Source organism: Callithrix jacchus, chromosome 15 (assembly GCF_049354715.1).
Source record: "Callithrix jacchus isolate 240 chromosome 15, calJac240_pri, whole genome shotgun sequence".
In the NCBI taxonomy this organism is placed as follows: domain Eukaryota; kingdom Metazoa; phylum Chordata; class Mammalia; order Primates; family Cebidae; genus Callithrix; species Callithrix jacchus.
Window position 1 is genome coordinate 102,916,076 of NC_133516.1, and position 26,872 is coordinate 102,942,947.

Genomic DNA, 26,872 nt, shown 5'->3' on the forward strand with positions numbered 1-26,872 from the left:
TAAATGCTGGGGAGAAGATAGAGACATATTTGGGGTGAGAAAATATTTCACAGAAGGTATCAGCAAAAGTGAACAGAGTCCAGAAAGAGGCCTAACTGTGCATGTTGCATATCAACAGTTTCCAGGCTCTGTGAAGGGGGCTGGTAAGAGATGAGCCTGAAATAATGCACTGGTACCGTATTGAAGACAGTTCGAAACCCCAGAGTTGAGTTAGGGCTTTATTTCGAAGGCAGGAAGCGGGGGGAATGTGTCATAATCAAAGCTGTATCTTAAGAAAACTACCTTTTGAGTATGTACAAATTAGAAAGAAGGAATTAGAACGAATTAGAACAAATTTGAAAGGACCCAAATTAGGGTTTCTGGTTGGCTGGTTTTCGGTACTATTTGACAGCTGATGAGTGTATCCGTGAGGACAGTGGCAGTTGAAAGAAACAGCTTTGATGTACGCTGCAAAGGCCAAATGTAAAGTTTTGGTAATTGGTTAAATGAAGAGGATGACAGAGAGGGAAGAGTTTGAATAGAATGCAAATTTCAAGTCTGAGTGACTGGGCAACTATTGGCAGAAACGCATCAGAGGCACTTGGTGGGGATGACAGGGCCAGCGGGAGAAGCTAGACTTTGAAAATACGCGCTTTGTGGCGCCAGCAGGCCATTGCAGGCAGGCCACAGCAGGAAGGTGGGAACCTAAGTTTGCAACTTACAAGAGTCTGGGCTACAAAGGAAGCTTTTGGTGTCATCTGCCTAATGCTACTGTGGTAAAATGGGGAGGGGGTGAAGTCTCTGAAGGTGGACAAAGGAAGAAAATACAGAACAGATTCTTGGAAAACATTTAAATTTGGGGACAAGAAGGAGAAAGAGGAGCCAGAAAAGCAGACAGAAGGTAACGGAAGGATAGGAACACCCAGAAATGTGCAGAAATATACGCTGAGCACAAAGGAATGGAAGGTTCCAGAAACAAGCTGACTTGGTGAACCCTCGTAGAAATCAAGAGGAATACAGCCATTTGAACTAGAGAGCTGTTAGGATCAAGAGTAGCAACAGAAGGACAGAAGGTGGACTCAGATGGAAAGGAGTATGTCGCAGCGGGACTGGCTCACACTTTCAAGAAGTTGACAGCAAGGAGGAAAGAGAAGACAGTAGTGTGTAGAATAAGGCATGTAAGTAAAAGTACTTTAAGACAAAGGGATACCACTTAAATATAATTTAGACAGAGATAAAGAAGCCACCGAGAGAGGTGAGTGAAGGTGCATAGATAATCCCAGGGAGTAGCAGCAAAGATGATTTTAGCAGCAGAAATTACAGTGGGATGAGGTCCTAAGCTGTTTGCTGACCTTTCACACAACAAACTAGAATGCATGGAACTGCTATTCCTACCAATTCCCAGGCAGCAATTCTCTTAGAGAATAAATAAGGCAAGGACCAGTGGCACCAGGTATTTTCTTCCTCTTCTGAAGAAATGCTTAAATTTTATTCAGACATTCCAGGACAGAAGGGGAAGAATCACTGCCTTTAAAGAATAAAATGTTTTCTATGAGTTGTAGGGGAGTAATAGGTGAACAAACTTTGATAGTGAATTTGGATTATAAAATACTTGGATTTTCTCTTTGTAAGCACTATTTGCAGATTACATGGTTTATAAATATTGTATGTGCAGGAAAGGGGGACATTTTTAGCCTGTTTTTCAAAAAAGAAATAATTTAATGCATGTAGGCACTTAAATATTATTTCACCCACCCCATATGACACAAAGGCTTTCTGGAAAAGAAATAAGTAGAACAGGAAATATATCGATAGTGGTTAATACGTGACGGTTGGCTTTGACTGCTATAGGCCTATATAGGGCAAGTGCTATAAAACATTCAGCCGTCTGCTTCATTGTTCTGTCCTGTCCTGTAAAGGGGTTTGCAGGGATGCAGGGATGGTGCTGGGGATGTCAGAGAGCGTAAGGTGGGACTGGAGAAATTAAAAGAGAACAAAGAGGTAAAAACAGACTCTTTTCCTAGGGAATATACATGCTCTCCCTCTTCTATGGGATGGGCTGGGTACCGTGTATGTCCCTGTGTATTCAAAATTATCCCTGGGGTCCCACTGCTGTCACATTTGTGCACAGTTCTCAGACACAGAGAAGAGTGTTGGAGGTTGTTAGCACATCTCCCTCTGGAGATGAAACTGGGCTCAGCACCAACAAGAGAACACCAGAGGGGATTTGTCTCTCCTCCATGCTTGGATAATGGCTATTCCCTAATGCCCAGGGAAGAATTCAGTTCAGTATGTGCCTCACACTATATTATACACTCAATCCTGAACAGCTGGGCTGTTAATGCAATTTGAAAAGAAGAGAGGACTATTCACCATCTATATCTAATGTATTCATAATAAGTCTCTCAATGAGGAGGTATAAAAATTTCCTGTTTCTCTATAGCCAAAGGAAGCAGAGCATTAGGCAGGCATCCAGGGAGCCTCATTAACAGACATAACCAATGTGGAAAATCCAGGGGGACTTGTTCCACATTGCTATTAGTAATGGCAATTTTTCTTACCTGAAATATGATGGTAATTTTCTCACTTTCAGAATTCAATTTGCCTCAGGATGAATTAATAGGTCCTTTCTTAATACTTACTGGTTAGCCTCTATGTTCCAGATGCTACATAAAAGTAAAGCATTGTTTGTCTTTTTTTTTTAAACTTTATTTCTTAGGAAACAAAACACAGAAGTCATCACAGAATGATTTGTTTGCAAGAAAATTGAAATAATATAACATAAAATGGTAGTGTCTTATACAATTTTATATTATGTGTGAAATACCTCCTCTAAAATTTAGTAAAATGGAAAAGAGATGACAAAGAACTAGTATGAATAGAAGCATTTTGATTGTAATATGGAGGGTAGTTAAGAACAAGGTTAGCAGTGCCAAAGCAAAGGCATTTTCCTTCTAGATTTTACTTGCAAAGTGAAGCCACCTCTGTGGAGTCCCTCACCTCAGAGCCGGTCACAGCAGCAACCAAATTAGCTTCTGCATGAGTTGGTGGATAATAGACATTAAGAATGGTTGACACTGGATAGAGCCAATAACCAAAATGAAAGACATTTGCTAAAGACGATTTTCATCTAGAAATAGTTACTATTGAAATATTTTCTCACTATAATTAAAATGTGCCTATGGTGGTCACTCATATGTCATAAAAAGCTATCTGTGTCTAGGAGGATTCATGCTTTCTTCCTCATCCCTCACCCCCGGCCCTTTTATTTTTAGTTGACAGTGATAATTGCACATACTTATGAGATACAGGGTGATATTTCAATATGTGTATACAATGTATAATGATCAAATTAGTGTAATTGGCATAACCTCAAACATTTATCATTTCTTTGTGTTATGAACACTCAAAATCTTCTCTTCTAGGCCGGGCGCGGTGGCTCAAGTCTGTAATCCCAGCACTTTGGGAGGCCGAGGCGGGTGGATCACGAGGTCAAGAGATCGAGACCATCCTGGTCAACATGGTGAAACCCCGTCTCTATTAAAAATACAAAAAATTAGCTGGGCATGGTGGCGCACGCCTGTAATCCCAGCTACTCGGGAGGCTGAGGCAGGAGAATTGAAATTATACAATAAATTATAGTTAACCATCTTCATCCTACAGTGCTGCAAAACGGCAGACTTCATTCCTCCTATCTAGTGTTTTCTTTTTTGTTGAGACAAAGTCTAGCTGTCACCCAGGCTGGAGTGCAGTAGTGCGATCTCAGCTCACTGTAACCTCCACCTCCTGGGTTCAAGTAATGCTCCACTCCTCAGCCTCAAAGTAGCTGGGACCACAGGCATATACCACCACACCTGGCTAATTTTTTTATTTTTATTTTTTTAAGGTAGAGACAGGGTTTCATCATATTGGCCAGGCTAGTCTTGAACTCCTGACCTGAAGTGATCTGCCCGCCTCAGCCTCCCAAAGTTCTGGGATTACAGGCATGAACCACCACGCCTGGTCCTAGCCTAATTTTGTATCTGCTAACCAACCTCTCTATCCTACCCTCTCTGCTACTCTTCCCAGTCACTAATACTCACAGTTCTACTCTCTATTTCCATGAACTCCAAAGGTTTTTTGAGTTCGAACATATGAGTGACAATATGTAATATTTATCTTTCTGTGCCTGACTTGTTTTGCTGGACATAATGTCATCAGCCTGAATGGCAGGATATCATTCTTTGTTATGGATGAATAGTATCCCAGTGTGTGTTTATGCCATGTTTTTAATCCATTCATTGGTTAAGGGTTATTTAGGTTATTTCATATCTTCACTATTGTGAATAGCTTCAGGAAACATGGGGGCGCAGGTATCCTTTTGATGTGCAGATTTTCTTTCCTCTGTTTAAATACCTATTACTGGGGTTGCTGGATTATATGGTAGGTCTACCTTTAGTCTTTTAGCAACCTCCATACTGTCCTCCATAGTGACTGTACTAACTGATATTTCCACCAACAGTCACATACATCTCCACATCTTCACCAGCGTTTATTATTTTTTGTTTTGTTTTTAATAACTGCCATTCTAACTAGGCAGGGATGATACCTCGTTGTGGTTTGTATTTGCATTTTCTTGATCATTAGTGACATGGAGCATTGCTTCTTATGTTTGTTGGCTATTTATGTTTTTTTTTTTTTTTTTTTTTTTTTTTTGAGACAGGGTCTTACTCTGACCCAGGCTGGAGTGTAGTGGTCCAGTGATTGTTCATTTCAGCCTCAACCTCCTGGGCTCAGGCAATCCTCCCACCTCAGCCTCCTGAGTAGCTGGGACTGCAGGTGTGCACCACCACTCCTGGCTACTTTCTTTGTGTTTTTTATAGAGATAGGGTTTCACCATGTTGCCTAGGCTGGTCTCAAACTTCTGGACTCAAGTGATCCACTGGCCTCAGCCTCCAGTACTCTCAAAAGTACTGGGATCACAAACATGAGCTACCATGCCCACCTGCGTGTTTTCTTTTTTGAGAAATGCCTATTTAATTCTCTCATCCTCTTTTTAATTGGATTATTTATTTATTTATTTATTTTGGTGGTGAGTTGTTTGAATTCCTTGTATATTCTGGATATCAGTCCTTTGTAAGATGAATAATTTGCAAATATTTTCTCTCATTCTACAAGTTGTCTTTTCACGCTTGATTGTTTCCTTTGCGAGTATGGACACTTTCCAGTTTAATATAGTTCCATTTGTCTATTTTTGTTTTTGATGCCTGTGTTTTTGAAGTCTTAGCCATGAAACCTTTGCCTAGACCAGTGTCTTGAAGCATTTCCCCTGTTTTCTTATAGTAAAGTTAAACAATAAAAGAAGAAAGGAACAAAGAATATACAAAGTCATTAGAAAATAATTAACAAAATGACCAGGAGTTAAATACTCATTTATAGCCTTAAATGTAAATGGTTTAAATTCCCCAATTAAAAGATATGGACTGGCTGAATGAATTAAAAAATAAAAAAACAAGACACGACTTTATACTGCCCACAAAAACATTCACTTCACCTGTAAAAGCACATATAGACTGAAAGTGAGGGATGGAAAAAAGTATTCCACACAAATGGGAACGAAAAGTGTGCAAATTAAATAGGTAGACTCCAATACAATAATGGTAGCAGACTTTTTCAGCATTGGACAGATAGATTATCTAGAAAGAAAATCAACAAAGAAACATCAGACATAATCTTCACTACAGACCAAACAGGCATAATAGACATTTACAAAACATTTCATCCTACCCCTTTGTTAAGACAGAGGAACAGAATGTGCATTTGGACCATTTAATCACAGTTTTGGATTATTAAGGTATGAATTCGAAAAGAGGGACATATTAACTAAACTGTGTTGAGCCCATCAAAATGGTTAGCTGATTTGTCAATAAATGATTCCTACTGAGAATTTTACAATATTAAAATAATAGATACAGTTTTTTTATATTTTAAAAACCATAAAAGGAAAGAAAACATGGTTTCCTGAAATTCTGCCTTTCCTAGAATTTAAATGCCTTTCTCAGCATTGTTGAGATAGACACAGTGTTTCCATATCCTTTGTTTCAATGATGGCGTGAATAAAGTGGATATGCCACGTGAAGCATTCTTCTATGAGAGACACTTAAGCGTTATCTCCAGTTTGTCTCTATTCTGAATATTCTTTGATAGACATCTTTGTTTTCCTGAATGTTAGACTTTATTTCCTCAGAATAGCTTTCCTGAAATGAAACTACTAGATCAAATGGTATGAATATTTTAAATCCCCTATTTTCAGCACATTTCTAAATAGCTTTGCAAAAGGATATTTATTAATTTGCCTTACATCAGCAAAAATCTATGGAAACGATAGTTTTATCCCAGGTTTAACAAGCTGTTACATTACTTTTTTGTGTGTTTATTCTATTCCTTGCTAGCTTGGCAAGTTTTGCTACTATTCAGTTGCAGTTTTGTGTGTATAACTGCTCCTTATTTTTGTTTTCTTATCAATTGACTTATTTTTCCCAGCTTCTGCCTCATCTGCTTTCCTCACCTTTATTCCTTTGTACAGGCTCACATGATTCATTCAGCTACTGGGTGGATGAAAAGTCCCCAGTGGGGCCCGACCAAAGCCTAGCTATCAAACGCCTCGCCAGGATCTCCTTGGTGAAGAAGCTAATGAAGAAGTGGTCTGTAACTCAGAACCTGACATTTCGGGAACAGCTGGAAGCTGGGATCCGCTACTTTGACCTGCGTGTGTCCTCCAAACCTGGGGATGCTGACCAGGAGATCTACTTCATCCACGGGCTTTTCGGCATCAAGGTCTGGGATGGGCTGATGGAAATGGACTCGTTTCTTACACAGCACCCCCAAGAGATTGTGTTTCTGGATTTCAACCACTTCTACGCCATGGACGAGACCCATCACAAATGCCTGGTTCTCCGGATCCAGGAGGCCTTTGGAAACAAGCTGTGTTCTGCCTGCAGTGTGGAAAGTTTGACGCTGCGAACTCTGTGGGAGAAAAAGTGCCAGGTAGGCGGGAAGGAGAGAGAAGCTTCCAAGGGCAAGAACTTAACTCTTCCTGCTTTTCCCGTATTGCCGTCTGTAAAATCACTAAGTCCAGGGCTCTTAGGCTAGAGGGTGTGGATTGTTTGAGATATTGAACATATGCAAACTAGTTCCTGGGCTCTAGAAGAGCTTCAAGGGCTAGGGCTAACACCTGCCAAATACTTAAAGCTTGTCCAGCAACCTGTTTGACATCTAACTGACTTCTAGTGGCCTGGCCAGAACCAGTCAAGGCAAAGTTGTCAATTTGGGCCAGTAGGTCATGCCGTTTTCTCTGTTTTCTGAGGTCCACTTTTACCCTTCTAGATCCCCTCAGGGGTAGTCTATTCCATCTTGCTTTCAAATCCGTGTCAGATAATCCTGGCCAAGGTATTGACTGATGAGGAAAAGTAGTCGCTGACTGAAACATAGTGATTCATCTCAGGAGTGTTAATATTATACAAGAATGTGAGTCATAGAAGGAGAGAGAGTTAAGGAAGGAAGAGCCTGTTGAAGGGGCTCCAACCTGGGAGAGCATTCCTTAGTCTGCTTAAGGTGAGAAGAACCTCCCAGCCTAGGGCCATGAGGGACATGCTCAGGAAGAGGAATGTCAGTAGGAGAAAAGAGCTTTAGGAGGCCGGGCGCAGTAGCTCACGCTTGTAATCCCAGCACTTTGGGAGGCGGAGGCGGGTGGATCATGAGGTCAAGAGATCGAGACCATCCTGGTCAACATGGTGAAACCCCGTCTCTACTAAAAATACAAAAAAATTAGCTGGGCATCGTGGCGCGTGCCTGTAATCCCATCTACTCAGGAGGCTGAGGCAGGAGAATTGCCTGAACCCAGGAGGCGGAGGTTGCGGTGAGCCAAGATCACGCCATTGCACTCCAGCCTGGGTAACAAGAGCGAAACTCCGTCTCAAAAAAAAAAAAAAAGAGCTTCAGGAAAGGGTTTAGTTTATGCTCTAAAAAAAAAAAAAAAAAGGCAAGTACCTTTCATTCAGAGTTACCCACTTGCTAAGCAGATACATTAACCAAAACATCTTTAAGAGGCAGATTTTTTTTAACTTAAGGAGGAGCTTTTGATTAAAAATAGGTTAAAGGTTTTTCACTTGAAAATGTTTATTAAACACGAGATATGTGCCAAGTAACCTTCTAAGGAATAGGGATAAATCAGTAAATAAATAAAACAGACAAAGATACATTGCCGTGATGGAGCTGTCGTTCTGGTGGAGGGAGATAGATGTAGATAATAGAGCTAATAAAAAAAATATATGTGTGTATGTGTTTGTGTATCACACACATGCATATTCTGACACACACCTATATCCATATATGTATATTTATTCTCTCTCTCCATATATATGTACACACACATACATAAAGTGTTGGAAACTGATAAGAGCTATGGAAAAAGAGAAGGTTAAGCATGGTAATAGGGAACCAGGATCCTGTGGGTTGGAGGGTTGATTGAAATGTTGAAAAGGTTGATCAGGAGAGCCTTCATAGAAAAAATGTCATTTGAAGGGATTAATCACATGGCTGTCTGCGGGCAGAAGCAGCAGCCAGTGCCGAGGCCCAAAAGCAGGAATGTCCCTGGCCATCTTTGTGGAAAAGGAGCATCCGGTGTGGCTGGAGGGCAGGTGACAACAGAGTAGCGGGGACTGGTGATCATGTGAGCCTAGAAGGCACCGTCAAGAAGCGAGCCTTCACTCAAAGTGAGCAGAGTTCTGGCACAGGATGCTGTGGCCTGACTTCGGTCTTAAGGAGATCTCTGGTTGCAGTGCTGGGAAGAGACCAGGGCAGGAGGATCAGGCAGAAGTAAGGAACCCAGCGAGACTGTTAGCGGTCAGATTTTGCATCTGTCAGAGGGTAGAGCCAACAAGGTTTCCTCATGGATACAATTTGGGGTCTGAAAGAAGGTGAGGATTCAGGGATGACTCCCGGGCTTGGCCTACACAACTGGCAATGCCAAGTTGTTTTTGCACACCCTGAGAAGTTCTGAATGTCTTGATACCATAGAGGCTTCATGAGTTAACTCGTAGTATCTGTTAAAGTCTGCCTAAGCCATTTTATTCACTGAGACTTTTGTAAGTGATATTTTGCTAAATATTTATCACACCTCTATCCCATAAAAGTAAGTGTATATCTGTTCATGTCTAACTTGGAGAGACTTTTTCCCAGCAGAGTTTCTCTTTTATAATATGAGAGAATAGTAACAACAGCTAACGTTTATTGGACCTTTGCAATGAGCTAGGTACGTGCAGTAACTCATTTGACACTCTCAGTGACACCAGGAGATGGGTACTTTGTTATCGTCTCCATTTTACGAATGAGGAAACTGAGGCATGGAGACACTAAGCAACTTGCCCAAGAGAACACTGGGCAAATTTTTAAATCCTGGATAGTGAGAAGCAGGATCCAGTCACAGGGTTTCTGGCTTTCCGGAGTTCCTACAGCATCTCATCCTCTCTGAGGGCTATTTAGGCACGTCGGTGTTTTTCAAAGTTGGTGTTTTATATTCGGCTAATGAAATATTTTGCTTTTATTAATGAGCCCCTATTATCAGATCTCAGAGAATTAGCAGAACGGGAGAAAGGGATGGAGAGCTTTTGAATTTTGGGATTCAGGAAGGTTAAATTTGAGACAGACATAATTTTATACACAGCTAGTATTGGGATGGGTCGACATATCACGTACTAAACTGCTTACAAATCTGCAGGAGTAAAAGGGATCTTCAGGAATAAAGAATAACGTGGGCAGTGAATTTCTAACAGTAATGATCTATCACAGTTTTTAAAGCATTTGCTAATTTATCTGTATCATCCAACTACAATTACTTCTAAAGTTATGGAGGAAAGAGACTGTGATGACATGTCAGGAGAGGGAGAGCGTTATCAGTTAAATCCTCAGATCCCCCCGTGCTCTTTTCTTTCCTGTGTTTTTCCCACTGCGTCTCTTCTTAAAGGCTAAACACGCCGGGCACAGTGGCTCACACCTGTAATCCAAACACTTTGGGAGGCCAAGGCAGATCATCCTGAGGTCAGGAGTTCAAAAGCAGCCTGGCCAACATGGCGAAACCCCATCTCTACTAAAATACAAAAATTACCTGGGCATGGTGGCATGTTCCTGTAATCCCAACAACTTGGGAGGCTGAGACAAGAGAATTGCTTGAACCCAGGAGGCGGAGGTTACAGGGAGCTGAGATCCTGCCATTGCACTCCAGGCTGGGCGACAAGAGTGAAACTGGGTCTCGAAAAAAGAAAAAAGCTAAACAGAGATTTCAAACAGAGGCACTAGTCATCTGCACTACTTCCAGGAGAGGGTTAAACTTTAAATATTCTTCATGTAATGAGCTGCCTCACATGTCACCCCCACCCCACGTATTTTATTACCACGATTTAGTAGAAAGAAGCACATGGCCATTCAGTCCAATTTCATTTACTTAACATGCAATTACATCATAGCCATAGGTGTCTATTTATTTGCCCATTAGTGGCTATGGGTTTGAGGGTACAATGAGTTAGAAGTTGTGATCTCCGTCTTAAAGTATTTAGGAAATGAATGAAACGGCGAGAGTACATAACGCTAGGGAATACAAAACAACTGATAGCCCATCTCAAGATGAAAGTGCCCCAAATGTTCTGTACTGTGTGAAGAAGAGGGGTTTGTATAAAGCAGCTGAAAAGTAGAACGTAGCATTAAGTCTGGATCCCAGAGGCTCCAAGTAAAAGGATGATCAGAATTAGGAGGACCGTCAAGGAATCATTCTTAAAGGAAATGAGACTTTTAATCTGAGTCTCAAGAAAAAACTCAGCATGAACCACTGAGCTAGAGGGGAGAGTATTTCAGAGAAAAACACAGCAGACAGAGGTGGGGGCGGGGGCAGATACAAAACACAGGCCCTGAGTGAGAGTCGCTGCACCTAGATCCCTGCAGAGTAGGAGCTGGGTGCAAGGCCAGCCTCTCTCTCTAAGCAGAAATTCTCCCTGTAACTGTTAGGGTCAGCTTGTGCTCAAGAAGCCTCTTGAATAAAGGCATAAAGACCCTTTTGTGTAATTTGTGCTTTATGCACTTTCTCCATGGCAGGGTAAAGAACGGCACAGTCCTCTGGTTCCCTGACATGCAGCCAGGGGCAGGCAGCAGGCACAGGGCATGTCTGGCAGGTCCCGTCGCAGGGCTGCCCCGCCTCCCACCTCTCCCACGGTCCATGGCGCAGGATGCGTTTCCTCACAGCACCCAGCCTTATCACCTGGCCAATGACACTGCTATGAGGAAATCCTGCCCCTTCCCCAAGCAATCTGCTTACCGTGAGCCTGTGATTAACCTCATTAACACATGTGTTTACCACAGACGTCATTAGCAGTCGGTCAGACATTACTCAGAAACATTAAAAACCACAAGAACAGCCATGACCCAGTTCAGTGCAACCAGCCTGGTGCTCCCCAGCTCTGGGCCTTGGGGAGCAGTTAGGCACTTTAGTCGCAAGTTAAATGCACACCGGAAATGAGGCTGACATCCAGAGGTCTTGTTCTTGGGTGCTGGGAGGGTTCCCCTCTGTGGCCCACTGTCCGAGGATGGCAGTCCAGGCCTCATGAGCCTGTGCAGGCCATTCCTGCTACTGCCTGGGGCAGGGAAATGTATATTCCTTTAGAAAGCTTCACAGCAGAGCTCTGAATTGGGATGACTGAAATAGCAGTTTCCTATCCCACAGCTGCCTCCCAGAAACTAATTAATGCTACAGATGCAGCTTGCTAATTATTTTCAAAATCACCACCATCCTGAGCAGTCCCTGTGGAGTCCAGCCACCTCTGCGAGGTCTCCCCTGACTCAAGTGGCACATTCCCCCCTCTCCTGGGAAGGGCAGCTCCAGGCAGAGCCAGCACACACGATTGAAAGTCTGTTTACCCACAAATTAGTTCAGTGTTTTTGTTTAACTCCAAAAGCTGTCAATTTTGTAATTATCGGAGACATAACTTCCAGACAGCCCTTGCTGCTCAGCCGGAGATTTCTCAGCCTGAGGTCCAAAGCTTCTCCAGGGGGATGTGTGGGTAGAATTGAAGAAGTCTTTAAATTTGGATGGGAAAAAATCACATATTCATTTGTACTAAAATGGATCTGAAAATTAGTACGCCTATTGATTATGAGGGCAGGCGGTGGCCCACAGCAATCCTGCCTGTTGTTCGTCTCCCTAGATGCGTCCATCTCACATCTCAGTTACTGCAGAGATCTGCTCGTCACTAACTCATAGTTATGGGACTTACTAGGTTTATAACAAAATATTTTTATGGAATGCATTTATCATGCAGCACATACATTCACTGATCACAAACTTATTTAATAATTCATTGCTGCGGTTACATGCCCTAGACTTGCTTTGTCACCCTGTATATGTTATTTTATGCATTCATTTAAAATATAATTCTGAGAAGGGGTCCATGATTTTAATATACTTCCAAAGGTATTTATGCCAAAAAAAAGTTAAGAATTTTCGAGTCAGACATACGGCAAGTGCTTTATAAATCTCTGCTGATTTCCTAAAAATACATATTAATATAAACAGTTCTTGACTTTCCTCACGACTGTATTTGCTTGCCTTTTTCCCAGCAGTCCGTGTAAAACAAAGGGGTTGACATTGGAGTTTTTATGGATTGCTCTTCTTTTTCTACTTTGAACATTTCAGGTTCTTATTTTCTACCACTGTCCCTTCTACAAGCAATACCCCTTCCTGTGGCCAGGAAAGAAGATCCCAGCGCCCTGGGCAAACACCACAAGTGTGCACAAACTCATCCTCTTCTTGGAGACCACTCTGAGCGAGCGGGTCCCACGCGGCTCCTTCCACGTCTCCCAAGCAATCCTCACCCCCAGAGTGAAGACCATCGCCCGGGGCTTAGTTGGGGGCCTCAAGAACACGCTGGTTCATAGGTAAGAATTTGCTTCCACACCACAAGGAAAGCTTTTTAAAAAGCATTTATATTGATTCTATTCGGAGTAAATAGCAATAAAACCATTTCGAAAAACAACAAAATAAGCAAAAAAAACCCTTCATGTTTGAGAAAACTGTGCAGTTGAGGTGCATTATATTCAAAGGGTCTCTAAACACTTTGTTCGTAAGTACACATTACACCATAAATACTGCGCTCTCCATAAGGCGGTAGATGATTTTTTGCTATAAGGCAAAGCACAGTGAGCCAGCACCATGTCTGTTCACTCCTGGCACCTGCCACATGTGCTCCTGCCTGTGCCTCGCAGCTGGCCCAGGCACTCATTTAAGAAGCATTAAATATAGACCACTGTCCTAGGTGCTAAGGATTCAGAAATGGCCCTTCGAGAATTTGTTCTGCTGTCCACAGTGACCATGAGTCACTGAAGAAGCAGCTTCACATGCCACCACCATGCCCATGCCGTAGTTTCAAATACATTCTCAGGGCAGAATCAAGCCTGACCATACAATGAGGGAGGACAAGCTTCAGAAATTTTGTATCAGATGGTGTTCTTTATCCTGGACACCAATGAATGATAGATGCTCTCAAGAAAAAGGATAGTTTGTGTGTGTGTGTGTGTGTGTGTGTGTGTGCACATATATGTGGGTATGTGTATATATGTGTCTATCTACCTGTACACACATATGTGTATATGCATATGTATAAAAGGAATGTCATATGCATTTGGATAACAGGGCATCCCTTGCAATCCAAGCTGAGGAAGCTAATATGTTTGGGTAGCAAAAGATATTTACAAGAATCAGTTTGTTCCCGAGTTCCAGGTTGATGAGTAGAGTTCAGGTAATGAAAGATTCATCCGAAAACATGTTTCTCTGTATTTGGTCCTGAGTTTGGGTAACATGAGTTCAGATAACAGGAGTTCAGATGGCAGGACTGCATTTTTCTTTCCTGGTGATGTCAACCATGGACAAAACCAGAAAGTCCTTTCTGTGTGGCTCTAAGTCTTGACTGACTTAGTTATGCTGAACTTGGAAAAGCGAATCTTATAAACCAGTACACTATCTCTTCCAAAGACCCAGAACTGATGCTTTCTTTTTCAATTATATTTAAAAACATATGTGTTTGTGTATCCACACTGTGTTCCTCATTCCCTGGTATGTTTGTAGGTCAGCATCACTTATATATTCATTCAACAAACATTGAGTACCTAGGAGGAGCTAGGTACAGAGATTCAAGATGAATAATACACTGTCTGCTGTCAAGAAACTCATAGTCTAGCAGCATGAAAATCTCTATCAAGCAATGTGAAACATCGCTCTAAGGAAGTCTGTGCAGAGAGCAGCGCTAATAAGGGAAAGGGATATTTAAAACTAAGGCCAAGTTGTGTCTGTATACCATATTCTGAACATAAAATACCTTTTTGCAGATGATTTCATTTGATTCTTAAGTCAGCCTCTAGGATGGCACATTGTCTAGAGCATATTATCATCTCCTCTTTAGATGGGACTCAAGGAACTTAAGTGACCCCAATCCATACAGCTAATAAAAGTCATTGATACCTCTCAGACTCCAGCCTTCTGATCGTTAGACCACTGACCTTTTCAGCACCGGACAGTGACTTGGATACTGCATATTTTCGTGCTCTCCTTCCTTCCTTCCTTCCTTCCTTCCTTCCTTCCTTCCTTCCTTCCTTCCTTCCCTCCCTCTCTCCCTCCTTCCTTCCTTCCTTCCTTCCTCCCTCCCTCTCTCCCTTCTTTCCTTCCTTCCTTCTTTTGTCCCTTCCTCACCTTCTCCCTTCCTCCCTTCCTCCCTTCTGTCCTTCCTTCCTTTCTTTCTTGATGGAGTTTTGCTCTTGTTGCCCAGGCTGGAGTGCAATGGCGCAATCTCAGCTCACCACAACCTCTACCTCCCAGGTTCAAGCGATTCTCCTGCCTCAGCCTCCCAAGTAGCTGGGATTACAAGCATGTGCCACCACACACAGCTAATTTTGTATTTTTAGTAGAGACGGGGTTTCTCCATATTGGTCAAGCTGGTCTCAGACTCCCGACCTCAGGTGATCCACCCGCCTCGGCCTCTCAAAGTGCTGGGATTACAGACGTGAGCCACTGTGCCCAGCCTCAAGCTTATTCTTTTCTGCTCCACAGGCCTGCAATTGTTTATTAGTACCTGAATCTGGTAATGTCTGGTACAGGTTACAACTGTCACAAAGCTTTTCATACCTGTACTTTCCTAAAAATTTAATCTGGATGCAAGTGAAACACTGGCTCTTTCCTTTGTGATGAAAGATGATGGTGTCGGCATGCACCCAAAGCCAAGGGACCCCACTATGCCAGAGCCCTTGCAAGCCCATCTCCCCAAGCTAAGGAAGATACTTTCCTTGGCATCTCGCCCCCTGCTGGCCACAAGAATATTACAGGTATGCGTCGTGGATTCCTATTCCTGCACATCAACTGAAGGAGGAAAATGCTGCTCTGGTTGAGTTTGCTCCAAAAGGCCAGTGCAGAGTGTGGCTATCATTTCCTCTGGGCTGTGGAACAAACATAGGACCTTCCCCTGAGTACCAACACCCAGAGGGTCTGTCCTAACTGGTTACGGGCACTGGTTGTCAGCTCAAACCAAGAAGAAAAAGACAGGGTATATTTTCTTACAAATGTAGAGGTGGTTTCTTGGCAGGGATTTAACCCCCTAACTCTTAGATAAATTTTGGATCTAAGATCTTGTTCATCTTGATTCAGCATCCTAGAAGGCAGCCACAAGAAATACACCCATTTGACTTAATCTCCATGCTGGTTCCCCCAGCCTTGTAGAAACCTGAAATTCAGGTTCGTGGCATTCCCACTGAAATCAAATGAAAACACTTTGCCAAAGCCTGAGCAATTCTAGTTCCTGTCCAGAGTTCTAGCAACCATGAACTCTAGACAGGAGCAAGGGCTGAAATCAGCAGGCCTGAGAGTGCAGTCTGACATACTCCCTGTTACAGGGTGCGTTGTATCGTGCCCCGTCCCACCCCCACCATCCGCAAGTTCACATATGGAAGTCCCAACTCCCAGTTACCTCAGAATGTGGCTGTATTTGCAGGTGGGGCCTTTAAAGAGGTAGTTGAGTCAAACCAGGATGTTAGGGTGGGCCCTCATCCAGTCTACCTGGTATCCTTAAAAGAAAAGGAAATTTAGACACACAAAGAGATATCACGGACAGGTGTGCACAGAGCAAAGGCCATATGAGGATGCAGTGAGCAGGCGGCCGTCTGCAAGCCAAGGACAGGGGCCTCGGGAGAAACGAAATGTGACAACGCTTTGATCCAGGATGCCCAGCTTCTAAAACGAGAAAATACATTTCTGTGGGTTAAGCAACCAATATGTGGTCCTTTCTTACGGTGGCCCTAGAAAACCCGTGCCGTCCCTGAGCAACAGGGTGGCCTCGGACAAGTTTTCTGAAGTGTCTGGGCTGTGGTTTTCTCATCAGTTAAATAGGATTATTAATACCACATCAGATAGCAGTCTTGAAAATGCCAGCCACGGTGGCTGGTGCACAATATACATGCCATCCCTATTCGTAAAGACACCCAGAGACGCCATAGACCAGCCTTGTTCCCAGCTGGGCTCCAAAGTCAAGGATAAGTTTTGAACCTCCTGCCCTTCCATCCATGGGAACTCAGGCGCCTGTCAGCACTTTTTGCACAGATCCCTTGTCCTGGTAAATACTAAGAGTTGAGAAAACCAAGGAGCTCCTGTTTGCAGTGTGTTCTACATTTCCGCTTCTTTGTGCTTATTTGATCCTTGCCTTGGAGAAGTTGACACATGCTACCCGAAGCTGACACAGAGCTCTTTGTCACCAGAAACCACAGGTACATACCTTTCCCAACTGTTCTCTGCTCAGGCTCCAGGGATCCTCCAAGATGAGGCTCTGGCTGCAGTGGCTGGAGTTGCCCAAGCCTTCGAGGCTCATTTCCCTGTGATGACCAGCAGAGGGCACCTGCCCCTCATGCTTCAACACCGACTCGGGCTTTTAAAATGAAATCCTGTATCCATCAGCTCAGGACTACTGTGTCCTTGGTGTGGGTCACTGTGTATCCTTGGTCTGTGTTTAAGGAAGTCTGTATTTCCAGCTTCTCATTTCCAGACCACAACATTTTGTCACCTAAGCAGCAGGATGTGTCCTCTTTAAGGTATAGGTTCTTACTCCCAGCCACCAAATATTTCTACCTCACAGTCTTCCAGTTATGATTCCTTCCCCCTTTTTTTTGAGACGGAGTTTCACTCTTGTTACCCAGGCTGGAGTGCAAGGGCGTGATCTCGGCTCACCACAACCTCCGCCTCCTGGGTTCAGGCAATTCTCCTGCCTCAGCCTCCTGAGTAGCTGGGATTACAGGGATGCGCCACCGTGCCCAGCTAATTTTTTGTATTTTCAGTAGAGACGGGGTTTCACCATGTTGACTTACTATATCACAGGAACTCTTCTAAACACTTTAGATGTATTATTTTGTTTAATTCAGAAAAATTCTTTATGAAACATTACTATCGCCATTTTACAGAGAGAGAGGCAGAGGGACCGTGAAATTCAGTAAGCTAAAGTCATACTGAGATGACTAGGTCTTCAGCAGTCCCTATTCAAAATGGAAGTACTCCTGGGAGAGTGGTCTATTAAATCATCAGAAGCTATTAATATTAAAAAAAAATCGATTTATGATACGTGTTTTAGCCCATGGCTGATTACAGAGTCCACTGAGAGAGGGAGGAGACCTCGGACTGATTGTGGTTGTCATGGTAAGAGAAAAAGAAAGAGGAGAAGGACCAAATGCGACCAAGGCCTGAACAGGTTGTCTGGAAAACCGAGAAGTGCAGATGTGTGCTAAGGAGGAGCCGGCAGCGTGGAAGGAGCGAGGCAAGAGAAGGATGACAGCCAAAGGGAGTGGTACCCGAAGAAGAGACAGAGGCCAATTAGGATAATTAACTTTGCATATTCTCATTTTTGGCCTAGACCAGATCCTTCCTAAAAAATCTCTAGTTCTTTAAGCCCAGTTTCTTCTGTCTTCCTGAAAGCATTCTCAGCCTATAGAGTATGTAGCGAGCCGTTTTTACTATGACGTAAACTGTGAGTATACTTTATTGCTTTCTTCTCTATGCTACCTGGGGCAATTTGTACTTATTACCAACGCAGAAATTATCACACTGAACTGTCACTATTCATTTATGTCCCTGAACAACTGGCTATCACCTGGGAAGCCTTTGATTAATAAAAACAATCAACTGATTAAGTATTGGTCTATTAAGAAGCCACACTTAGTGATTGAATAACTGTGTATCCATATGAAAAAAGTGAGCCTTGACCTCCTACTTTATACCATATACAAAAATTAATTTGAGATGGTTCTCAGAGCTAAACCTAAAAGCTAAAAACCCTAAAGCTCTTAGAAGAAAACATAGGTGGCCATGTTTGTAAATTAGGAGTGGCCTGAAGTGGCTTTTAGATCACAGAAGCCATAAAAGAAAAAAATGGACAAATTAGAATCCTTAAAAATTAAGGAATTCAACTCACAAAAATATATCACTGAGAAAACGGATAGACACGCTATATGCTAGGAGAAAATATTTGCAAAATGCATCTGACGAAAGACAGTATCCGGAACATATGAATACTTCTACTCTCAACAATTCCTACAACTCAACGATTTTTTTTAATGAAAATAAGAAAATGAGTAAAAGAATTGAACAGATAACAGTTTTACTCATAATATCCAAAAAACTGGCGATAGCCCACGTGTCCCTCCAGCCAGTGGAGGAAAATGGATAAACCAACTAGTATATCCATACAATGGAATACTATGCATTGATTTGAAAAGGCAACAAACCACTGATACATGCAGGAACACAGATGAATTTCAGAACAATTATGCCAAGTGGAAGAAAAGTCACATGAAAGAATACATTTTTCATGGCTTATATTAAGTTTTAGAACAGACAAATCTAACCTACAGTGGAAAAAAGTCAGTATAGTTATTGCCTCTGGGAGGATGGGACAGTCAGTGATGAGAAAGGGCTTGCCGGAAGTTTCTGGGGTACCGGTTATGTTCGAGACCTCGATATGAGTTTGAATTATGTGTGTGTATTTGTCAAAACTCAGCAAGTGTACCCTTAAGATTTGTGCGTTTTATTGAGTGTAAATTTATGTTAAAAGAAGAGCAGATTAAAAACAGATATTGAAGTCCAGTCAATCATATACATGCTGAAGTACTTATGGAATGCATATAGATGCTTGCAGTTGGAATATGTCAAAAATACAAGAAGGATTGATGGAAGGATGGTGACAGATTGATGGATAGATACGTGGTAAATTAGTATAGTTAATGGCAGAATCTAGATGGTAGATATGTTCTACCTGGAACGTTGCCATATGTTTGAATATTTTCATGATAAAAAAATCAAAGAACCTATCAAAGCTGAGGCTCTTGATCTTAGTTTTTCTTTTCTTTTCCTTCCTCTCTTCCTTTCTCTTTCTCTTTCTTTTCTTTCTTTCCCTCCCTCCCTCCCTTCCTTCCTTCCTTCCTTTTAGACAGAGTCTCACTCTGTCACCCAAACTGGAGTGCACATCTGGGCTAACCACAGCCTCGACCTCCCAGACTCAAGTGATTCCCCCACCTCAGCCCCTGAGTAGCTGGAACTATAGGCATGCACCACCACACCCAGCTAATTTTTTGTACTTTTAGTAGAGACAGGGTTTCAGCTTCCCAGGCTGATCTCAAACTCCTCAAAGCACAGGCATATGCCACCCCACCCAGCTAATTTTTTAGTAGAGACAGGGTTTCACCATGTTTCCCAGGCTGATCTCAAGTGATCCATCCACCTTAGCCTCCCAAAGTTCCGGGATCACAGGCGTAAGCCACCGCCCTCGGGCTGATCTTAGCAAGGTCCTGCTGACATGGTATGTCTTTGATGCTTGAAGCAACTAATCTCTCCTTCCAGCAAAGAAACCCTGAAAGTGTAATTTTCTAAGGGAATAGAGACCCCTTCATCCCTGAAGGAGTTGTATAACTTAAACGGAAATGCCTCTAAAAGCCTGCCCTTTTGTTATATTAAGGGAAATGTGTTGTGTCCGTGTCTGGAGAAGTCCTTCTAAGCTGTGCTGTGTCACTCTCTTCCTCCAACACTTCCCTCCGTATAGGAATCTTCCCGCCATCCTGGACTGGGTGAAAACTCAGAAGCCTGGAGCCACGGGTGTCAACATCATCACGTCTGACTTCGTGGACCTGGTGGACTTCGCTGCGACTGTCATCAAGTTGAATGACCTCTTACAGGAGGACACAGCTCTGGCTAAATGCTGAGTTAATTTTACATTTAACCTTAATGTTGATTTGTTAATCCAGGGTCGAGTTCTGAAGGGTGTCCTGTTAGGATGGCCCCTGGCAGTGACGATGAAGAGGAAGATGGCTTTTTCTCCCTTCTTCACAGGGCCATTTAGATAAAATATAGGGCTATTAATTGCATTTTTCCCAAATGAGACTTTTAAAAAAACTTAAGTCTAAGGGAAGAAAGCATGTTTCATGTGACCGAGGTCAGGACCTCCCCAGTGGTTTATGGTGGTGAAAGGAGTTTAGAAATAGGGTCTCTAGAACCTATTCGGGTACTGAGTGTCCCCATCATTTATTTGCCCAGCTCCCTGTTGTCTTCTGGCGGGTTGTGTTTGAGCCAGTGAGAAAGCTGAACCAGAAACACATTCCTGGTGAAAAAGACTGGCTCACTGCAGGTGTGGCCCACCCTCTGGGGTGGATCCAACATCAACCTGGGTCTCTGCGGGGGGAAAGAGCCAAGCACCCCTCTCTAGGATTGTTGGATGTCATCCCTTTTCTGAGAGAGTAGGACTCATTTGTCACTAAGATGTTTCCAACACAAGCTGTTCTTGTGTAGCATGTGCTGGTAACTGGTCACCTTCATCCTTGAGATGAATCGTGCATACTGCCCTTAGTATCAGAAATACGCTTCCTAGTTTTGAAACTTGGATTCCTATTTCTTTTGGCCCCTTCTTAAAGGTGAAAGGAACAATGATAGATCTTTTCAGCGTGGGGCCCAAGAGATAGACGTGCATGTTTGTCGCATGCCAGGTATCTTTATTTGATTCTACGCCTTTTTCCAGAATGGCTGCCAGGTAGAGCACCTGCATCATCCTGACAAAGTCCTCTTTGGAGTGGGGACTTCAAGCCTGATCTTGGAATTGCGTTTTATTATTGTCTGCCTAGGACTCAGGTCTGCGCTGTGGGACACAACGCTAAGTGGAAGGCACCTTATCCATGGTACCATGGAAGCAGGCACGGGATGCATGGGCAAGTGCAATGGCATTGAAGGAGGAAGCTCCAAGCGGGTTTGGAGCCATTCTGTACCTCCTTGAAAACAAGACTACCTCGGGGACATTTGGGATGACTCGTGTGTCACCAAGTGAGAAATACCTAGTGTTGGAACATTTCCGGTCCTTCTGTCGACGGTTCTACTCTGCAGGTTGTTTTGAGCCTACCAGTCACCACGGCGTGAGGGCTTTGAAACTCAAGAGGGTATTTTTTTTTTAATTGATAAGAGGTGCTTATCTATAAAGAGCCCTCTTGTGTTTTGATCGGCTTATTTATTTATTTATTAATCCATCAAGTATCTCCCGTGCTGCTTACATCAGGGGCACTCACACAGGAGCTTGCCGGACTCCTCTCACCCAGGACAGATGCTGCTACAGTCCTCTCCTCAATAGGAACACGCATCTCAGGGCTGTGAGTGACCATATCCTGGCTCCCCAGTCCTCCTGGGGACAGTGTACATGTGTGGATGTTGCCCAGATCTGAGAAGCCACTACCAAGCCATGCCCGTGAAGGAAGATGAAATGGGTCATGAAGACCCCTGTTAGTTCATAGGTAGACCCCGGGAAGAGTGTCCATAAGGAAGGACCTAGAAACAAAACTAGGCATGGAAGTGTGTGCACTCTGATGCTCCTCTGCACCATCTGAGAATCCCTAAGGAAGTGACAGCTTCTGGATTCTTAAGGAGGAAATAAAAACATGGAGTCCCGAATGGATGTATGCATTTATAGAGACCGTCAGCCTCTTCTTCCCACTTTCCTCTTTCTGTCCTTTGATGCCCATACATGGATTTCACATGTTGCGTTGCAGAGAGCGGCGTCCTAGATGACCTGCTCAAAGCACATGCACACGCCCAACTTAGTCTTCCAGCCTATACTTCCTGTAAAGTCATGTAAGCCCTGGCTTTTAGCTTCCACGCCTTGAGGAAGTCATTACAGAAATGCGTCTGTGAAAATCTGGTTTTCTGGGATAACGTCAGGTTCTGCTGGCCTCCTCTGGGTAAGAATAAGAAAGTGTGTTTCGTCGTCTCTAAAATTTCCTTCCATGATGCTGTACCCTAATGACAAGCTCCGAAATCCCCGGTCTACCCTCAGGGGTTTATTTTGGTTGTTGTCATTTCATTTTGCTTTTGTTTGTAATTCTGGGTCAACTGCTAGGGGCTAGATCATTTACCCACATTTTACCCTTTGTTACTTGGCAAAGAGATGAGGAGGCAAGAGGAGAATTACTGTTCTCTGTTTTATTTGAGCCTCAGCTTTGTCCCGGTGTTGGTGCTATGAGGCCAGGTGTTTTGAGAAGTATCTACACAGGACGCCAGTAACACGCTAGGGCTGCTGACTGTTCCATGAAACGTTTACATGATTTTGTCCTTTTGTTCTTAAATATATGGTTGCACTTCACTTGGGCTGTAACACGTAAGTGCCCCTCAGTGTTTGCATGCTAAGTGTCATCAGGCTGACACAAAAGCCCAGAAAACTGTACCAAGGTTGCATGCACGGAGTCCTGCTCTGTGTGGTACCTGCAGGTGCTCGCTCCTTCACGCTGCTTGGAGCTGCCAGCCTTGTTTGCGACTGAAAGTCTGCACAAGAGTTCTGGGGGATAGAAGGAGGATCAGTTACAATTTTCCCTTGATAAACACCCTCGCATTGGCAGAACCTCTGCCTCAGGAAAAAGTTGTTTAGCATTTTGTAAAGGATGTGTGTGCCTTCTCCTTGACCACGAGGAGAAGTTCTCCAGACAGGAGAACTCAGGCACATGGGACAGAGGAAAATAGATTTTAGGTTCCTGACTCATTCTACAACTACCAACAATAAAATAGTGACCGACCACATCACTTATTCTCAGCTCTCGTGCTTGCTTAGAACTAACTTCAAGATCAGCCAAGAAGCTACTTGACTGAGCCAAAGAGGACTTCGATTTCACAGAGTTTTGAGGTCATATTTATTCTGAAATGTAACTGAGTTGTTCTTGAGCTCCCCGGACCACTTCCCACAAAGCCACATTTCCATGGCTTTGCGGCAGAGGGGACCGTCAAGGGGTTTAGTTACGTTAGGGTTGAACTTGGAAGCTTGTACAGATAACACTATGATTTCACGGGTACAGAAGCATTGGAGAGAGAGGTCAGGATGGACTTAATGGAAGGGAAGGAGAAGTTATTGAAGATTAAACTTTAAATTAGTGGCAGATCTCCAAGAGGGTGATGCCAAAAACTAAAGTTTTTATATTAAACTCAATAGTAATTAGGTTTAGTCATTTTCCTTAGCACTGAATCTAAACCCTGAATTACTGGGAGCATTTAAGCCACAGTTCCAGGATTTTATTATAAACTCAAAGGAAAGCACAAGATCTGAGCCCAGTAACGATCCATCCTAAGAATCCTAGTTCTTTTTACATGACCTCATATTCATCCAAGAAAAATATGTTTCTTCTCAAGAAGACAATACAGGAGACTATTCTGAAATTAAATGCAGTTTTATGGCATGTCGGGATGTTCTAGCTCTGGTTTTCCGAATCTTGCCTTGAGAAAGTGCTTCCCAATGAGACATTATTACCTCCCAGCTAGCAGGCTTAGCACAAAGCCAAAGGTGGAGCAACAGAAGAAATTCAGATGGAAATGAAACCACTTCTTCCTGGGAAGTAAAAGGGCTGCATGAAACCAGTGCATCTTACAGAGTTAGTTATGCCACAGTTGAAGTTTGTGTGGTGTTCCTTATTAGCTAATTTCAAATTTTTACTGTTAGATTCTAAGAAACAGAGTGGGCTAATGAATGGGGCACAGCCCTGAGACCCTGCTCTGTTACCTGAGCAAGTGATCCCCTGCTACATCGTTCTTGGTTCTCTCATCTTTAATAAAGATGCTGTCTGCTACTTTAGTGCTGTTTTGCAAATCTTGGCTGACCAGCTTCCCAAAACATAAGGTCCCTAATGATTAGATTGAATGCCTTCTACTCAGGGGGTGTGCAGAGGTGGGATTCTTCCCTCTGTGGCTTGTTTCCTAACGCTGTGATGTGGGTGACAGAACTTATCTGGGAACGGCATCTTTGATGATCTATATAATGAAATGTGTAGAGTGCAAAGAAATCTGTCAATATGTGTGTGGGCCCTTGAGAGGTGGGTTTTCCCAATACACACTAAGTAGGCTTGTTATGCCAAGAGGAAGCGAATAGAAATGAAAGCATCAAACATCCAAACTGACAGGAAGTCTGTTTTGCCCGGACTAGCACACAGTTGTCTTCTGAGCTCCACTGACGTTCCGGGACATCCCGGCCCTGCGCCTCAGGCTGCTGCCTGGGGTTCAGCCCCATAGCTTCGTCACTCACAACCACCGCATTGGAACACACAGACGTGGACTGTTGGAGTGGTACGTCATTTAGCTAGAAACTTTACCCTTAGTTTCAAATGATACCACACAACTCGTTACTACCCCAAGGAGCGCATTATCTCCATCGCTCTGGATTCCCCACATCCTTCTAGAAACAGGGACACTGGTAGCACTATGACCCTGAACAGGCCCTCACCCAGAAGAACACACTGCAAACTGTGATTGATTTTCCCAAACTGTCACCGTCTTAGACACTGTACAAATAGTTCAAGAGAACTCTTTCTCCCCTGCAGTGGATGTGGTATTCTACTATGTTCTCCCACACAACTTCTTAGGATTTTTCAAACTCATTTCTAAGCCAAATCGTTTAGATAAATATTCCCCTTATATTTTGGGGGAATTCAGGCTCACAGTATGCCGAAGCAAGCCTATCAGCAGTGTCATTCCTTCCCGTCTCCTTCACAGAGTACTCTCTCCTCTTGTCTCCTAGCTGACCACAGGATGCTGGCAAAGCTCACGGTGAAAGGCAAGGTGTTCAGTGATGTCCAGTGCACTCTTGTCTCTGTGGTTATTGCTTCTTAGCCTTTTCAAATGCATTCTTCTACCCCTCAACCTAATCCAACCATTAGAACTATACCTGGTTAGAGCCCAAAACTTGGGACCAATACTTAATTCAAATAGCAGGGGCTTGCTCACAAATGCTAAGCCCAAAAAGAAGCACAGCACTTTGAAAAGTCAAACAAGCCTTCGGTAGCGCTGTACATTTGCAATTTTACATTTGTTATTAGTTTATAGCACTAATAACACATCAGTCATGAATCTATAGGCTCAGTATAAGTCTTAGAACATATTCTAGATATAGTGGTACCTTGCTGCTATTACACTTAGCGATTTATACTCCAATATAATAATACGTATCAATACAGATCATGGATGCATTATTTGTGTGTATATGCCAACTGTACTACTTAACCTTACTGATTAGCAATTAGTGAAATACAGAAATTGTCAAAGTGAAAATAAGTCTTGGTCGATTCAGGTGATATGTGAACCTGATAAATGCTCTAATAGATATGCTATTTTGTCTTGTATTGCTTGTTTTACACTGTGGTGCATGTTGTTTGCTTAGTAAAATGATAATAAAGTATACCAATTTTAAAGTTAGAATTAAAATTTTGCATATATGCTGCTTGATACTCCGAAATGTATTCTGTGGCTTCGTTACCTTGTTCATATACATTTCACTTGGCTTTTTACCCGTAGGAAATAATTGTTCACGTCTATCTCTCCTCTTCTTTCTTGTAACTTTCATTAAACTGCTTTCTTCAACTTACAACATTGTAAAGCCAGAATACCTCATTCTAACAGTGAAAAAAAATAGATATGATGACATGATGTGGTCTCTTGTATTTGATTTGAACTGCCTAAATAGGGTTAAACCTAATAATAAATATACAATTTTGGCGGGCACTTTTCCTTTGTTTGGATGAATATTTTGTTGTCTGTCCACTTCTAATTTTGTTTTAAAGAGTTATAAACTCGGTGTCAATAAAATATCTTGTTATGTAATATTAGACAAAAACCCTCTTGGGCATGTCAAACATGTATCTGGATTAACTAAACGTGCTTGCAGTCCTCAAGATTGAGCAGTGTGTGAAATGTGTACACACCCTTGACCCCAAGCTTTGCCAAGCTTCATCTTTGGCACCTGAGTTATCTCCCCTAAGCTCAGACCTGCTCTTTTGACATCCGTACTGACACCCACACTCACCTGACCACCATCTCTACCCACCCTAATTTCAGTGATTGCTAAAATGCCCAGAAATAAAGCAATGCAGACATAATGTACTTGTGCATACAAAGATTAAATAAGGGTGGACTGCATTTCCACTGCAATGAAGATTCCAGTATCTTCCTCATTTCTAATTCTTTTTAATAGAATATCCAAGCCCACTTAATTTTAGTGGATTCTGTGTTTCCCCTATACGTGACAAAAATAATGGGTTGAGGTAAGGTTTTTTGGTATGAATTTAGCAGAGATCAAATTAATTCTAACCATCAATTTCTTGTAGTCAAAGGTTAAAACAGGTAATTAAGAATAATTATAAGCCTGTTGAAGTTACCATAGCAATTTAACAACATAATCATATTCAGAATTTTTAACTGTAGTCATTCCTGTTCAGTTTTTAATAGTAAATTGCATGATGTAGGTAGAGCTGGGTCCAAACGTGAGCAAAGCATGTATAACCTGTGTGG

At 42.8% G+C, this 26,872-nt stretch overlaps 1 protein-coding gene across 1 annotated transcript in view; it reads left to right on the forward strand.

Annotated features, from left to right (window-relative positions):
- Positions 1-26,086, forward strand: part of PLCXD2 (phosphatidylinositol specific phospholipase C X domain containing 2) — a 52,890-nt gene extending 26,804 nt beyond the window's left edge. Inside the window, exons 2-5 of the mRNA XM_035274438.3 lie at positions 6,545-7,005; positions 12,698-12,939; positions 20,121-20,280; positions 21,090-26,086. Of these exons, the coding sequence (XP_035130329.1) occupies positions 6,545-7,005; positions 12,698-12,939; positions 20,121-20,280 (863 nt within the window). The 3' untranslated portion in view covers positions 21,090-26,086. The remainder of the gene's footprint in view (positions 1-6,544; positions 7,006-12,697; positions 12,940-20,120; positions 20,281-21,089) is intronic.
- Positions 26,087-26,872: the final 786 nt, after the last annotated feature.